The sequence below is a fragment of the Armigeres subalbatus genome, chromosome 2 (assembly GCF_024139115.2).
Source record: "Armigeres subalbatus isolate Guangzhou_Male chromosome 2, GZ_Asu_2, whole genome shotgun sequence".
Classification (NCBI taxonomy): Eukaryota; Metazoa; Arthropoda; class Insecta; order Diptera; family Culicidae; genus Armigeres; species Armigeres subalbatus.
This window is the reverse complement of record NC_085140.1, coordinates 236,245,382-236,260,543: the sequence shown is the minus strand read 5'-3', so window position 1 is coordinate 236,260,543 and position 15,162 is coordinate 236,245,382. Positions and strand designations below refer to the sequence as shown.

At 37.2% G+C, this 15,162-nt stretch overlaps 1 protein-coding gene across 1 annotated transcript in view; it reads right to left on the bottom strand.

Annotated features, from left to right (window-relative positions):
• Positions 1 to 14,918, bottom strand: part of LOC134211928 (sarcoplasmic calcium-binding protein 1-like) — a 50,690-nt gene extending 35,772 nt beyond the window's left edge. The window contains exons 1-2 of the mRNA XM_062689338.1: positions 14,852 to 14,918; positions 14,290 to 14,379 (exon numbers count right to left, since the gene is read on the bottom strand). Of these exons, the coding sequence (XP_062545322.1) occupies positions 14,290 to 14,341 (52 nt within the window). The 5' untranslated portion in view covers positions 14,342 to 14,379; positions 14,852 to 14,918. The remainder of the gene's footprint in view (positions 1 to 14,289; positions 14,380 to 14,851) is intronic.
• Between the last annotated feature and the right edge of the window lie 244 nt (positions 14,919 to 15,162).

Here is a 15,162-nt window from a genome sequence, read left to right as displayed (position 1 = left end):
GCCAGAAAAGGGTCAAATTGTTCTCCGCCTCATTCACTGTACAAGAGGAAATTTTCCACCTAATTACATTCAGGCTCACATAAAACACACTTCCACTGGCCCGACCGGAAACATGATAAAGAGGCGCTAATGGAAGGATGACTGTAGCAGCCGAAAACCGCCAGACCGCAAATTCGTACTGCACCGAACGGAACGGTGAGGCCTCTTAATTAAAGATCTTTTTCGGCTGGAGAATATGTCGCAACCATTCGAGAACTGTCTCGTATTAGAATTGGATTATAGTCTATGGGATACCTAGTGAGGGATTGATTGGTTGTGTAAAGTTTGCGTCCAAAACATAATGTCAAAAAAAAATTACCAAGGAATAGAAAACTCAAGACTAAATCATGCACGCACTCGTCTACTGCCTTCTTCGTAAGCGAAGTACAGAAATTCTTATTCTACGATCAGGGGGCTTCTGAAACCTACTTAGCCAAAATAAGGCCAGCAGATAATTTGCAATATCAAAAGTGCCATGAACGAATTTCAAAATGTTTAATCTGAAAAAGCCATAATAGGAAAAGTCGGAAGCGTTTTGCTCATTTTCATCATTCCATAAATACATCAATTTTGGTAAATATTGTGTTATTGCGATAGTTTTGGACAGATGGAATTCATGTTTGACGGTACAATTGAAATCAAAATGACTAAACTACTCTTGCTGGTACTCTAGACCTGTGGTTGACTAGTTCTAGTGAAGTATAGCAGAGTAGATGTTCAAACTAGTGTTTCATTTGCAATGTGCATGTTGTGAGAGGTCAATATTTTAGAAATTGATAACGCATTTTGGCATTGGAAATTGATAACGCTTACTGGCGGTTAAAAAAGAGATGAACGGAACAATGTTGATAATGAGTACCTCTGCAATTAAACAAATGTCAATAGAATGGAGTTTTGCTTTAGGAAAAAGAAACATGAGTTCAGTGCTATATACACAACAGGAAATAATTATAAGGCATTCGTTGATTTTCATTCAAAATGATTATGTTTTAAGACCAATATATTGAGGACATTGATATTTGGCATCCCAGCCTGAATGACCTAAATTTTCAATTAATGGTGGTTTTAGTATGCACGTTTATTGAAAGGCACGTTTTAGTTGGAAATAATTATAAAATTACCACTTTTATATGGAGTTCCATACATGTGGAGTGGCTTCATAATTATTTCCAACTAAAACGTGCCTTTTCAGTAAACCATAAAAAACATCGTTAGCTAAAAATATAAGTTATTTTATGCTGGGATGAGAAATATGTCCTCAATCTAATCGCTATAAATCGAGATTTTGGTTCTTAAACGTGACCATTTCGTATAAAAATCTGCAAATGCCCTATAATTATTTTCGGGGTGTATTTATACAACCACATTGCACGATCACCGGGAAATTAGGAGGAAAAAATATTTTCACCTCGAAGATGATATTTTAAGAACAAAATGTCAAAGTCAAAGCTTATTATGTCAGCTTTATTTTGACGTTTGTTGCAATAGGGTGGTCCCACTACATTTTGAGATAAAATTTATAACTTCTATATTTCTATATTTCTATATTTCTAGCTAAGTACGATGTTCTAGAAAGTTGTTCCTTATTCAATTTGGAGGCACTTTGCTCAAAAAATCATTTTTGTACGTCGTTTGTATCATTTGTTATGATAATTTCAAATAATAATGTTAGGGTGACTCCAAATATCAATATTTTGATTGTAGCTTTTTAGTTTTAATTTCTATCGAAGTGACATCTTCTACAAAGGTTTGAAGCATAAAAAATGCACGTTTAGGTTACACAACCGAGTTAATACATTGGTTGCTGCAGAGATATCACTGTATTTCTTGAAAAAAAAAAAATCCGCCGTTTTCAAATACTTTTTTTCAGCATTTTAAACAATGGAGGAAATCAAAATGATCAGTTCTTGCAGTGTTGTAAATCCGAAAATTCCGCCCTAATCGTTAAAAACAAATCAAATTTTTGAACATCGTACAATGCTAAAACTAGAAATATAGAAGTTAAAAAATTTACTCAAATGTAGTGGGACCACCGTATTGTAACAAACCTCAAAATAAAGCTTAAATGATAAGCTTTGGCTTTGCTGAAGACATTTTGTTCCTTCCTTTGAAGATGATATTTCAAAGTGAAAATATTTTGTTCCTCCTAATTTCCTGGCGTGGCCCATCGTGCATTGATTTGAAGAAAAATTTGAACTCGATATATACTCGAGTACTTAACTTTTGGATTGCCATTGTACTTTGGAAAAATCAGTCATGAATTCCCTGATTTCATAGGAGAATATTCGTATTACATCTATCATCGTGGAATTCCTTCCCGAGCAAGAGAAAATTACTCAATAATACCTAATTCTGATATTGATACCCTACCCAAGCAGGGCAATTTACCTCAATAATACTGGCTGTTATTGATACCATACTCTGTTATGAACTACCCTTGCATAAGAGGTAAAATACCAAAGAATAATCCCAAAAAATAATTAATATTAATATACTTTATTCATATCATACTCTGTTATTACAATACCAAACGCATCACAAAATATGGTAGGATTCAAGACCGTGATAATAGTTCTCTGTTACATCTCATACCCCAACGGACGCATATTTGTACCATCCTCTTCGATTTATAACACATCGCAGTGGAAATCGGTAAGTATCCATCAAAGCAGGAAGCAAAAATGATAGGAAGCGTGCAAATGAGCTGTGAATAAGTGGTCTACTTCAACTAAAGGAACTAATGAAATTATAACGAGATTCTGATGTCTCCATTTTGGCATCTGGAAAAAGATGAACTCTGTTTCCATTGAAGTTTCCGAAACCAAACGATGATAGCCAGTTCATTTAAATTTGATGGAAGAAACTGAGTGGTTGAAAAATCAGCGTCAAGTATGTTGTCATGCAGAGTTGGTAAAGATAGTTTCCTCATAGGAATCAAATCTATTCTTACCAATTATGGGTTTGAGAATTAATGACATGCATCACTTTTACATTCTCGGTATGGTTAACTTTTGAACAGCTCAGTGTATGGTAGACAATCCATGGTAGGTAGGTAACCAACCATGCTGTCCAATCCAATACTTTTGGGTGATTTCCACTTCATTTTTCGGACATGGGGACAATGCGAACAGTCGTTGATTTCAAACCCATTTGACTAGTTACCCTCGTTGGTACTTGCTTTGCCGGATTCAATCGAACATACAGCTATGTGGAGTGTTCAGAACAGAGTCACCGAAATGCTTTACGAAACACTGGAATCTAAATGCGACCACGAAGGTCACTGTAAAATCCCCGCTCGCAAAGTACACATATCAAACGTGTATAGGCAATATATTTGTTCGATATGTCGGCTAATAATTCGCTACCGTCCTTAAGCATAGAGCAGAGCTTTTACAGCCGTTGTTTTCCGTAATTCAACAACTTTTTACGAGTGTGTAGCGACCGGAGAGCGGTACTTTTATTCAATGCCCACCCTCGAATGTCAGCCACAGAACTGTGTCAGTTGGGCTGATGGACAAGGGCAAAAACTCTCCCCAATTTGACTCGCGGCGACAGCGTCCTGTTACTTAGCTATGGAGAAATATATTCCGATGCGGTTAGAGTCGTGAAGTTTTCCAGGGATGATTCTAATGGATTTTAATTCGATTACATGGTAAGTATGATGCACACTGAACGTCTGTTGAACTTCTGTGTTGAAGCTTCGACAACAAATTTTTCGATTCCAATTAGTCGTACCGTATAATGTAGTTTTTTCGGTATTTCTTCTAATCTTGAAAAACTTTTGCCCAAGTCATTTGTGTTATTTTACCTAAGTTAATTTGCCTTGCGAATAAAGCGTAGAGTTTGGATTGGAGTTTGGATGTCGAATTGGATTCTCGATTCGTTTTTTTTTTTAGTATTTCAGTCATGCTCAATTGTGCACTTTGATAGCAGATCATGACTTTTCCGCTTTCTTGGTAGATTACCAATCACGTATTCAATCAGTGAGATTAAAACACTTTTGCACAATCTTGTAGAACGTGCGAGATAAACCACAAGTTCGTGATCAGCATTTAGCAGTACATTTTGCACATTGCATCACACTATCAGTGCATTTTATTTTTTGTATTACTGTACGAAAGGACCATGCCAACTTCTAGTAATAATCGAGTTTCAAACCAAACTTTTGTAATACATTGAAAAATACATTTACGCAATCTTTTCAATGTCATTTTGATTTTTCTTCAATAAAGGACGATTGTATTTATGTTATGTGGAACAATGGAATTTCAATTTATGTAGTTCGGTAACAAAAACTTTTTTGTGTGCAAATAATCATTTCTAGAGCACCTGATGCATCATTTTAGTTTTAGATAGGATTGCACAAATTTATATGAAACTTTTGTTAAAAAATGTTTTGGAATATTTTTATGAAAACTAATAGCTGTGTATATTGTTTTATTGTATTACGCATTCTTCATTCAATAGTTAGGTAGTAGGTATCATTCAAAATGATTTTGTAAAGGCTCATTGCACTACAGAGTTGGTTTCTCAATTCTCAAAAATGTGTGTATCACAATATAATTAAAACCAAAAGGTGATTCACAAAGGAGGCATATGTCCTAAGCTTGTTAGTCGTTGTTGTCCCAGTGAATTTCCTGACTTCTATGTGAAGTTATTTTAATATAAATCTAAAAAAGCGAACCTGGGGCGTATGAATAAAAATTCGATTCGGAAGAACTTCGCAAGAGGAATATGAGTAATGTGACCAGACGTCCGGGACGCTGCCTTTTTCGACTTCGTTTAACAAATTTATTACAATTCATACAGCCTTACAGACATTTTTCCATTTTTTTTGGGCCAAAATCTATGCGAAATGCACTTGAGAACCGAGTGTGCCATGCTTGGAAACAGAAGTGTCGTTTTTTCGGTCCGTCATTTTTTGCTCAGCTCTTATGCTAATTTTATATAATGTTGATGTGTCTTTTCGTGTAGTGTATTAGTGTTTCAATACATAGCAAACAAAATTGTTAGAAGGCGATCATTCGCGTAGAAAATCCGTTATCCCAAAAGTACTGGTTATCTAGAAGTCCCGAATGTCTCTTGGAGTAGTGAATCTGAAATGTCGCAGGATGTTTGCAAGGTTTGATTCGTGCCTAAACTCTTAATGCGAAACTTGATACGACCAAACTTGACATGCCACCAAGATATCTGTTGCTCCGCATGTGACCAGATGATGGAGCATTGTACAGCTTTAAAATTCTAAGCCCACTGTCCATTGATATCGGAGTCAGTTTATGAAAAGTTTACGTGATGTCGAAATTGCGCTTGAAATATCGTTCGCTGAATCAGGGTGCCATGACAGACCATGCACTATGCATGTACGGATTTTGAATGGTCCTACTTGTTCACCAAGCACCGGACGGACCCCAAACGGCAAGGAAATTTGGTGAGCTCATTCCATTTTCTCTCTTTTTGACTTGTTATTCTTAACTATATAACCATATATTCCATTGGGATTTGTATGTATGTTGTATGCGTTTTTCATTTTTGTATATACATTTTCACATAATTTAATCTAATCTTTACATGTTGCTTAAAATAAAGTTGTACAATTATATCGCTAAGCCCAATCTATTATGCGCTCAATCCGGTAAATGTCAGCCTTGAATATTACTTTCTTTCACTCAGTTTGTACATTAGTACGCATGTTCGCGGTGATGTGACGTTCATAATGCACTACGTGTCTAGTTACATGTTTGAATCTCGCTCATTACAAAAACATATACAGATATCAATATTTCCCTAACAATTTCAATTAGAAACAAAAAGGGGGAAGGGATTTAAATATTTAACTTTCTTTCTCGTTTCAGAGAGCGATCAATGGTGCTTAAACCTAGGCTCATTAGCCAGGGCAAGTTTAATAGCTTCGCCCCATCCCAGCAAAATCATCAATGGAGTGACATAAATTTCTTAGCATGGTCATTCCCAACGTGTATTCAATCTTATCATATCATTTGCTTATGATGATACTCCTATACTATATTCCCTTCCAACCATCCAACTCCTTGACATCTATGAGGGCGTCGGTGAGTCGCTGGCCTCTCTTTAAGTAGATGTCATATCATCATTTCCTTCCCTTCCCTAGTAACGGAGAAGATGGGCGTGGCCAGCAATGGTAGCTTTCATGCTTTATCATTTTGGACCTCCAATTGGATTGCTATTAATTCCCAAATAGTAATCCATAAGCAGTTGGGGTAAGAAAGATAAAGAATATACATGACAGCTATCAGTATGCAATCTACGAAATACTCCGTTACAACGCAACGCAAAATCTATGCGAAATGCACTTCTGGAGAATCCACTTTCAAGCCAGTGACCCAATCCAGATAGGCGTCCTGCGTTTCGCAGGATACATTAAATATGACCGGTTTACTGGTCGGGTTTCAAACATTTTTTGAAGTGAGGGTAAATCTTCTACTTATGATCTGGTGTCTTTGAACTTGATTTCCAGGGCAATATTGCATAAATAAACTGAAACGTTCAAAAACTGGATAGCACTCTAAGGCTTATGTGCACATACCGCTCGGTATTTCGCAAGGCAGCTAGCGTACTCGCGAGCATGATGTCCATCATATTGGTAATCTAGGAAGACGAGGAGTGCTACGTCCTCAGGGTCACTGGTAATGCTCGAAGGAATATCAAGGCAATTGTAACGATTGTCAAATGGTAGAGGGTGGGAGATAACTCGAAAGGGGCAGGTACGCCCTCCGCCTAATCGCAAGCTTTTCGGCCTGGTTTAACAGAGAGCTTGAGCTTGTTTGACTGCTCGTAGTTGCTACTCCATTATGACCAGATCAGCTGTTCTTGCACAGGGAACCAACAGATGTTTGCTTGGGACTAGCACACATCTTCAATGTACAAGTACTGGTGATCCCATTTGCTACGTCATGCTGGCTCCTGCTACGTCAGAATGCTAGTCAATGTAGGGAAGGGGAGGAAATGATGATGCAATCACTCGCCCACTACAAGCCGAATATACCTCTGCACTTACCACGAGTTCATGCGGAATTTTGTTGGAATTTTTTGGTTAAGTTCGAGAGGCAGAGGTCCGTCTTGGTTAACGAGCTGTCACAATGCAATGTGATAGATAGGAGAAAGCAACTAATGAAATTTCTAATTGGATGTAGGAAATGAGCTTTATAGTTCATTTCCAATTCTAGCAGATTACTGCTAGAATATTCAAGTTGAAGGTATAGGAATAGAAATGGAAACGGTATGGAAGTCCATAATGTGTTCGGGTTCTGGTAAAGGCTTGTTGCGATGTACGTTTGTCAGCAACAAACTCTATTGATGACAAAGGGTATATTGTTAGGCGTTGCTCGAATATTGATTCCCTGCTAAATACTCAACTTACTTGGGTGGCATTGTACAAAACAAACAATGCATGTGAGAGAGCTAGTTCTAAAAATAGATTGCGAGAGTTCGGCTATGTGCCTGTTGCTGGCAATTTGGTTTCATTGGTATCCGCTAAGCTGAGGAGGACGACGTGTGTAGTAATTAATGACCACTCCGGGTGGCTCAATACCCGGAATATAGGCAATTAACTTTGAATTAACTGAAAGAATTTACCAAACAATGCATAGAATAATGTAAGAAAAAGTCCTGGAAGAAGAAAAGAAGAACTCTGGAAAGAAAAACTTGGGATGAATTTTTGAAGGAAAATTCTGGAAGAACTTCCTAAAGAATCAATGGAAGAATTTCCCAATGAATTTCGGAACTATTTTCGAAGAGCGATGGGAATAATTAAGATTTTTCCGCAGAAGTTTCTAGAGGAATTCTCCCAAGGGGCTACTTGAATAATTCCCGAAGGAATTCTCAAGATTTAAATAAAGATAAATATCATGAAACACCATTCTAGAAAGAATTATTTCGGAATTCCTGGAGCATTTCCGGGCGGGTATCAGGGGCATGTATAATAAGCAGCATACAGCCGATTGTTCGAGGTGATTGAAGCCGAATTCCAAATAACACTACAAAGTTGTGCCGAAAGGCTATAGGATTGCTTCAAAAAACAACTTTTGATAGAAGGCCCGGAGAACCAATGTCTACTTCAACTATCGTTCCATTGCGAGTCATCCAAGAATTCCCTGGTGTATACGCCTTGAGGTGTACACGCGTAACCAAATAGCTGTTATCTTTTTTCAAAATTAATTCATGCCGTTTTTGATCCTTAGAATCAAATAGGATACGTCTTCATCAATTATTCCAATCCAGGTCATAGAGCTAATTTGTTTTTTATTACTCGTATTAACTTTGTGGCCGATACTCAAATTCTTGGAATATCTGGATGGCCTGGAAGGGAACATGCATTCAATAAATCTCTAATTTGGTTCAAATGATCAAGAACTAAAAGGTGGTAATAGATCTATCATTGTGCATATAGACCATATAATTTGAACAGCATTAAATAAACAGATTTGTGGCTGTTATCTTTGTTGCTGTGTTTTGATTTTACGTTCCGTTTATCGTTCTTCAATTTTTTCATGTGCTAAATGAAGTTTTAATTATTTATAATTTGAACGTAGGTCGAATCAATGGTATTGAAATTTAAAGGTGTTCAGATTAAAAACGGTCAAAATTATGACCACCACCAACACCCCAAGCAGAACAAGTCTAATGAAACTGGTTACAGCAACCTAATTGTGACTAAATCGGGTCACACATAAGCTACTGTGATCTATGTACAACATGTGTGCTGCTCGAGGAACATTTTGATTTTTTTATGGAAAATCAGTTTTGTGGAAAATTCTCAATAGTTTTTGGAAATTTTGCATTATTAGTGGAAATTTCAAATTTATTTGTTGCTCATACCCTGATGTCTTTATCGGCAATTTCCTAATTTTTATTATGGAAAATTTCTCATTCTTCATGGACATTTTATTTTGCTGCCAAACCGAAATTGATTACAGCAATGTCGATTCTTTGAATTGAATTCTATCAGATTTTAGTGTTCAATACTTTCGGGGACTACATCCGTAATCAGTCGATTGACAAAATTCCCAAAGATCATTTTACTCTAATAGCTGTTACTTGGAAGTAGTGGTAAGATTTTGGTGTGGGCTGGAGATACCAGATGCCTGCAAACCAGATTTTTTTCAAGAAGTAATGATGGAAAAACAAATCGAAACTGTCAACTACTCGATGAGAAGTTATGATTTGAATTTGATGTTTTCCCTTGGCTCTCTTAGGTCCAATGGCGATTCCAACTATCGACAAACAATTCACGGTCGGTAGGAACATTATGGATATCCATCAGTAAGAATCCATATCCTTAGTAAGAAAACTGCGCACAATTAAGAATACGACAAGCCAGCTATTTATAAAATATTAGCATTAGCATTAGCATTTAGCATTTCGCACAAATTCGTAGGTGGTACCATCCAAGACTATTGTATGAGAGTAGTATCACTTTCATCCGTTACCACAGATATTGATTTGGGACTAATAACTAACTCTCAGATGGAAGCAATGCACTCTCCAATAGTCGAGATCTGTCCTCGCCACGTTCTTGCGAATGCTGAGGAAGGGAAAGGATGATTTGTTGGACACCTACGTAAGAAAGATGCAGAGAACTCCACGACCTCTCATAGGTGCCACGGGAGGTTTTTGGATTATGTAGAAGGTTATAACAGTAGGAATTGTTTTGGTATAACGTGAAACACAGAAAGAACTAAGATAGAAATACAAAGTAGGAAAGGGATGAACCTGGAATTGAACCCACAACCTTCTGCTTATAAGGCAGAAGCGATAGCCACTAGACCACCGAGCTCGTCTTAGCCAGCTATTTATAAAATATCAATGCTAAATATCAATTAAAATCGTTATAGCTAAGACATTCCAGCAATCGTATCTTAGCTAGGACATATTGCCCCTCCCCTTCTCCTTATGATCTGTTTTTTACAGCAAGCATTTGTTTTAAATATGTTGACAGTGTAGCTAACTCTTCCTTTATTTAGAGTAGATGACTCATTCAAATCACGCTTTTTTATGAAGAAGATCTATATAGTAGATGGCACCCTCTGCTATAGAACTCGTTTTCACTTAATAGACCGAAAGAATAAATGAGTCCTTTTATTTTATTTTCTTTTATATTCTTGGAATATGATAACGAAGCTCGTCTTTTGAACACACGATTATTTTGAATTAGTTAGGAATAAGGTGAAAGCTTGCATTTGTCTGTAATAAGGAAGGTTTTTATATTTTTCTCTGAATTCAAACCATGCTGCGTAGTTCCTAATAGAATATTCCAATTTTATTTTTGTTTTTGTATATAACGGATCAAAAGCCATAGAACATGGAGACGCATGGTAGTTTTTTTCATCGTTTTCCAAAAGTTGTTCAAATGCTTTCGATTTGTAAGAAAAAAAAATCGAAAAATTAGAGTCACAGTTCGATGATGCACAAAGAGGGGAAAGATCTCTTTTGTTATAATTACACCATATTAAAAAGTCAGTAAATGGGGAGTGCACTACTACAGTAGTGGTGCATTCATTGTTGCACATGATTTGAGAATCAGACGGAATTACCCGAAGTATCCCTATGCAAATATAAACTTAACATGAGCAATTGGCAGACATCGAATATTTTAGACAGATATTTTTTGATCTTACTGCCAGGCAATTATTATTTATTGAAATATCTGTTTCAAGTTTATTTTGATTATAATTCGAGCATTGGAACGAAGCCCTAAACCATTAAACACATCAATATATATTATGCAGCAGGAACAGAAACTAATAATAAAGTTAATTGGAATCCATCATTTTTATTAAGCATCGCACTGTTTTATTTATATCCTAAAAGCTATATCTTCAATAATACCGTTTCAGGAATGCTTTCCTATAAGTTCAATGTATAAGTGAGTAAAAAGAGGATATAGCAGATTTCCCTGCCATTTTTTGTTCGTTGCAAAAAGTACAGACGCTTTTCTTTGAAACTGGATACCAAAACCCTGCCTCTGTAGAAGACACAACTTTATATAGCAATTGTTGAAATGTGAAATTTACAAACGCAACCATTTCATCCCGCGCTTGCTATCCCATATACATTTCGCTCTTTAATCTTTCTGTGAAACTTGTACGTGTGCTTGAACAATAATGCTGATTTACTGTCCATGTCTTTTGTAAATAGCCTCCTTTTTGAAGATCTAAAGGGCTTCAATAGACTATTTCAATAAGGAGAGACCATTTCAACAGCAATAATTGTACAAGAGACAAGTAAGATAGGTTGAAAATTAACGGCTGAATTGAGCATCTGACTCCTACCTCCATGTGTATAAACAGTCCAACGGTTCACATATATGTCCCGTATCGTTTTGTTTACATTGTAGTGCTTTCCTCGAGCGCACCAGTAGAGCATAGCTCATATTTCCAATCTTCCCCGAATTACCGGATGCGAAGGAAGGCCCATACATATTTAACTTATAAATGCGTTCCACGAAATCAACGGTGGCATGACATTTAAACATGTAAAATTATGATGAAGCTATCCGCGCGCACGTTCCACGTGATGGATCGGATCCAGATGGTCGGTGGTTGGTTACCGGAAGGCATAGGTGTATTGATACCGCCCTCCAAATAAAAATACGAGCAACAGAAACAATCAATCAGATTAGATATATTTTGGTGATAAATTTTGATTTTTAGATGTTCTGATTCGAGTTTTCCATAAAGTTTCAGTATTGCCTTTTTACTAATTATTATTGATATTGATTTGAGTTTTCTTCGACATCTATTCAACTGAGTTCGGTTCTGTTAATACTTTGCACCATAAGTTTGACAAAAATGTGTAACCGAAACCGTGCATTTCCAGCAGATATCACTCTGTTGAATGTCAACCGATTTTCAATCGCACACAACGTCCTTCGCCCACCCAGCCGAGAACTTTAGCAAAATAAACAGCGAAAGCCCACCTAATCATCGCGAAATTTCGAGCCTATTTGACAACGGCATCGCGCGGCAAGCCATAGCAAAATCTGCTAGAGCACCGCTTCGTCGAAACGCCATTGGCTTTTTTCGTGGAAGATAAGACCGTTTTATGGTTTCTGGGAATATAGCAAGCTGCTCCCTCTTGAACCCGAAGTCACGCAATGTGAAAGACAGCGGTCTCTATTATTTAGCTGCGTGGGTTTGAGTTCATCTCATCAAAAGTAGGCTGACACTGCAGCTATCTTGATACGATCTAAGATATTTCACTTGAATGGCAACTTATCGGAAAGTTTTAATGCATAACCTTTTTGGTTTGGATTTATTAAAAAAAAACATCATTCGATGCAAAGGAACCTATTTACAAAGTTGCTGCAATGTACGCTTTTTCCAACATTTGTTTTTTTTCTCCATTTTTAGGAAAACATAAACTTCGTTGAATTTCAAAAATGCTGAAATTTGTTTCGGTGTTTTATCAAGACTAAACTAAATTTCAATCAAGGGCATGGTTTTTCCCAATCCATCATAAATAGCTGAATCTGTTTAATCACTGTTTCTAATGGCTTTGGCAATGGATGCAATGGTGGAAGGCACTTCAAACAACTTGGAGATAAACCACTGCACTGGAAACATGAATAAAGCCGCTGTCGGACTACTTCAATTTGAAATCAACAGGTGTATACGTATCTCGTTGTGTGCTAGGTGTTCGTAATCAAAGTAATTGAATATCAAATTAAACGAGGGGGGGGGGAATGTACCCTTGAACTTCTCAATAATAGAGTGCCCAAGGAGATATGGACGTAAGCCAGAAGCCGAGTTATGCTAAAAGTAAAGGTGATAATGGTTGCTCGGTGTGGTTATCTATCTAACTATTATGGATTTGCGTATCTTTCAAGTTCATTTAGGTGAGTTCGTTCCACTTTATTGCTTGTTAGTAGTTTGTGTTTAAGTTCTAATTGCTTGACCGCAAAAAATGTTCAGTCCAGAGATTAAATTTCACAAAATTCATGCCTTAGAAATGTTAAGTTTAGAGTATTCAGCGGTGATGATTAGTCTCAGCAGTGGTGATAACAGAAATAACCTTATTCATACAAAATGCATATGACATGGTATATTGAATAAATACGGGTTTTTTTATTTTAATGCTATATTTCGATCACCACGATTAATGAAAAAATTCTTAAAAAGATGGTAATTTAATTGCCATAAAATTCAAATTGTTAAACAATCAAAATGCACAACAAAATGGTCAACAGTTTGATGATTCTCAAAAGATGTCCAACCAATTTGCACTGCTGTCGTGCTTCTTCGTGCGAATTGTCCTAGCGCTCATAATGGCTACAATAAACTGTTGTATCCCATTAACGAAACATAATATCGACTATCTGTAAATTTGTATGCCAATTTGAAAAGTGATACTAAGTCATGAAGAAAACAAGCAAACTAATAAATCAATTGCTTTAGGCCTCATAACGGGGAAAAAACTAGCGTATTGGTGCCAAAGATGCGATTGTTATCTGTCACTGCCGTTCATTAAGATGAGGAATGTGCCAGCTTTGGCTACTGAACAACACAATTCGTCCCAGTTTTGACAATCTTGCAAGAAAGGAAGTTCTTTTTCCTCCATACATCTGGCAGCGAGCACGCGTACACAGATCAGTGTTGGATTTACGATGAAAGCCGTAACTCCTGCTTTGTTAATGACTCAATAACTGTGCAATTTATCCATTGTCGCCGGATAGAAACTACGTGAAAAGGTCAAAACTATAAACGTATAAATTGCAGTCAAGCACCTCCCAGGTTTGTACGCTTTGAAATCCCCAGGCAGGCGGCATTCTTGTCGCGCTTTGTGTTTAATTACTACCGCCAACGTGTTTGCCGTCCGACAGCGTGGTAATGAATTCTGTAACGAATTATTAAGCGACCGCAGTTGTCTTTGCTACTATTTAAAAATAGTACTTTGGGACCTGGGATCCCTGCGAATAACTATAATCATCATGTTGATTATGCACCATGGTGAAAGCGTTTGTACTTTGCCTTCGTACACTTGATGATGACAGTAGGCGATGCGTTTCTTAACAAGGCATGCTTGAGTTGCTTAGTTTCTGAGATTTTGAGCACCCTTCGTCATTGCACATTGTTTCAGAAATTAATTCACATGTGTCTATTTTGAGATTTAATATTTAGACGTAATTACACACCATTGTTCGAACTTTCAAATCGTACTACATACATGTCGTTTAGACGCTATTTGATCTATAATTCACTTACATTAGATACGTACCGTACATGTGACCGACGATGAATTCAACACGCTTTTCCCATGGGTAACTCATTTTGATTTTGGTATTAATTTAGGTTCTACTTGAACTAACTGCGATCAAAGGGAAGAGAACGAAAAAAATATCCGTTAGACTTTGAATTTTCTTCAGGTTTCTCTGCATGGCACACAGGTTAAAACACAAATAAAACACAAATTATAGTCTTCTATAGGCAGCAACAATATTGAAACATTCGTTGGATTCCAATTGATTTATTCCATCAACTCGGTGGTTCACATTCAGAGGTGAACTTTGCTGCACTTTTCAATATTGTTATTACTGATAGAAATGCATCCGTTGTATCCTTATGAAAGTTCCAAGCACTTTAACACAGAGTTATTCTTGATAATTGACCATCGAACATCAACTATGGGAAGAAAATTAACGGCCAACAGCAGTAACATGCACTGAAATGCTTTTTCTCTGCAATGCTCGTCCAACAACACCGAAAATCCACAAACACACAGTAGGCACAGTATCTTGTGCCTAGGGGCCTACTACGTTACAGAAGGAAGAGGCTATTACTTGTCTAAACCAACTCCCGTCGAAGACTAAAACAATCTTGAGAGTAGAGTTTTGTGGTACTCTGTTTTAAAAACTTTCCAACGGCTACCGAACTGATAAAAAGTGTCCCGGACGGACCCGAAATAGGCATCGAGCTCGGCGAATGAAGGAACGCTCGCCGGCCGAGTGTGCGCACTTTTAGTTTCGCGTCGAGAATATCAGCTGGGCGCGCGAAACCCAACTTGTATCACCTCGCCGCGTATGTACAGCAACAGGTGGCCGAAGGATGCAACAACGTGACTTCCAACGGTAGTTTTGGATTTGGGGGCTTA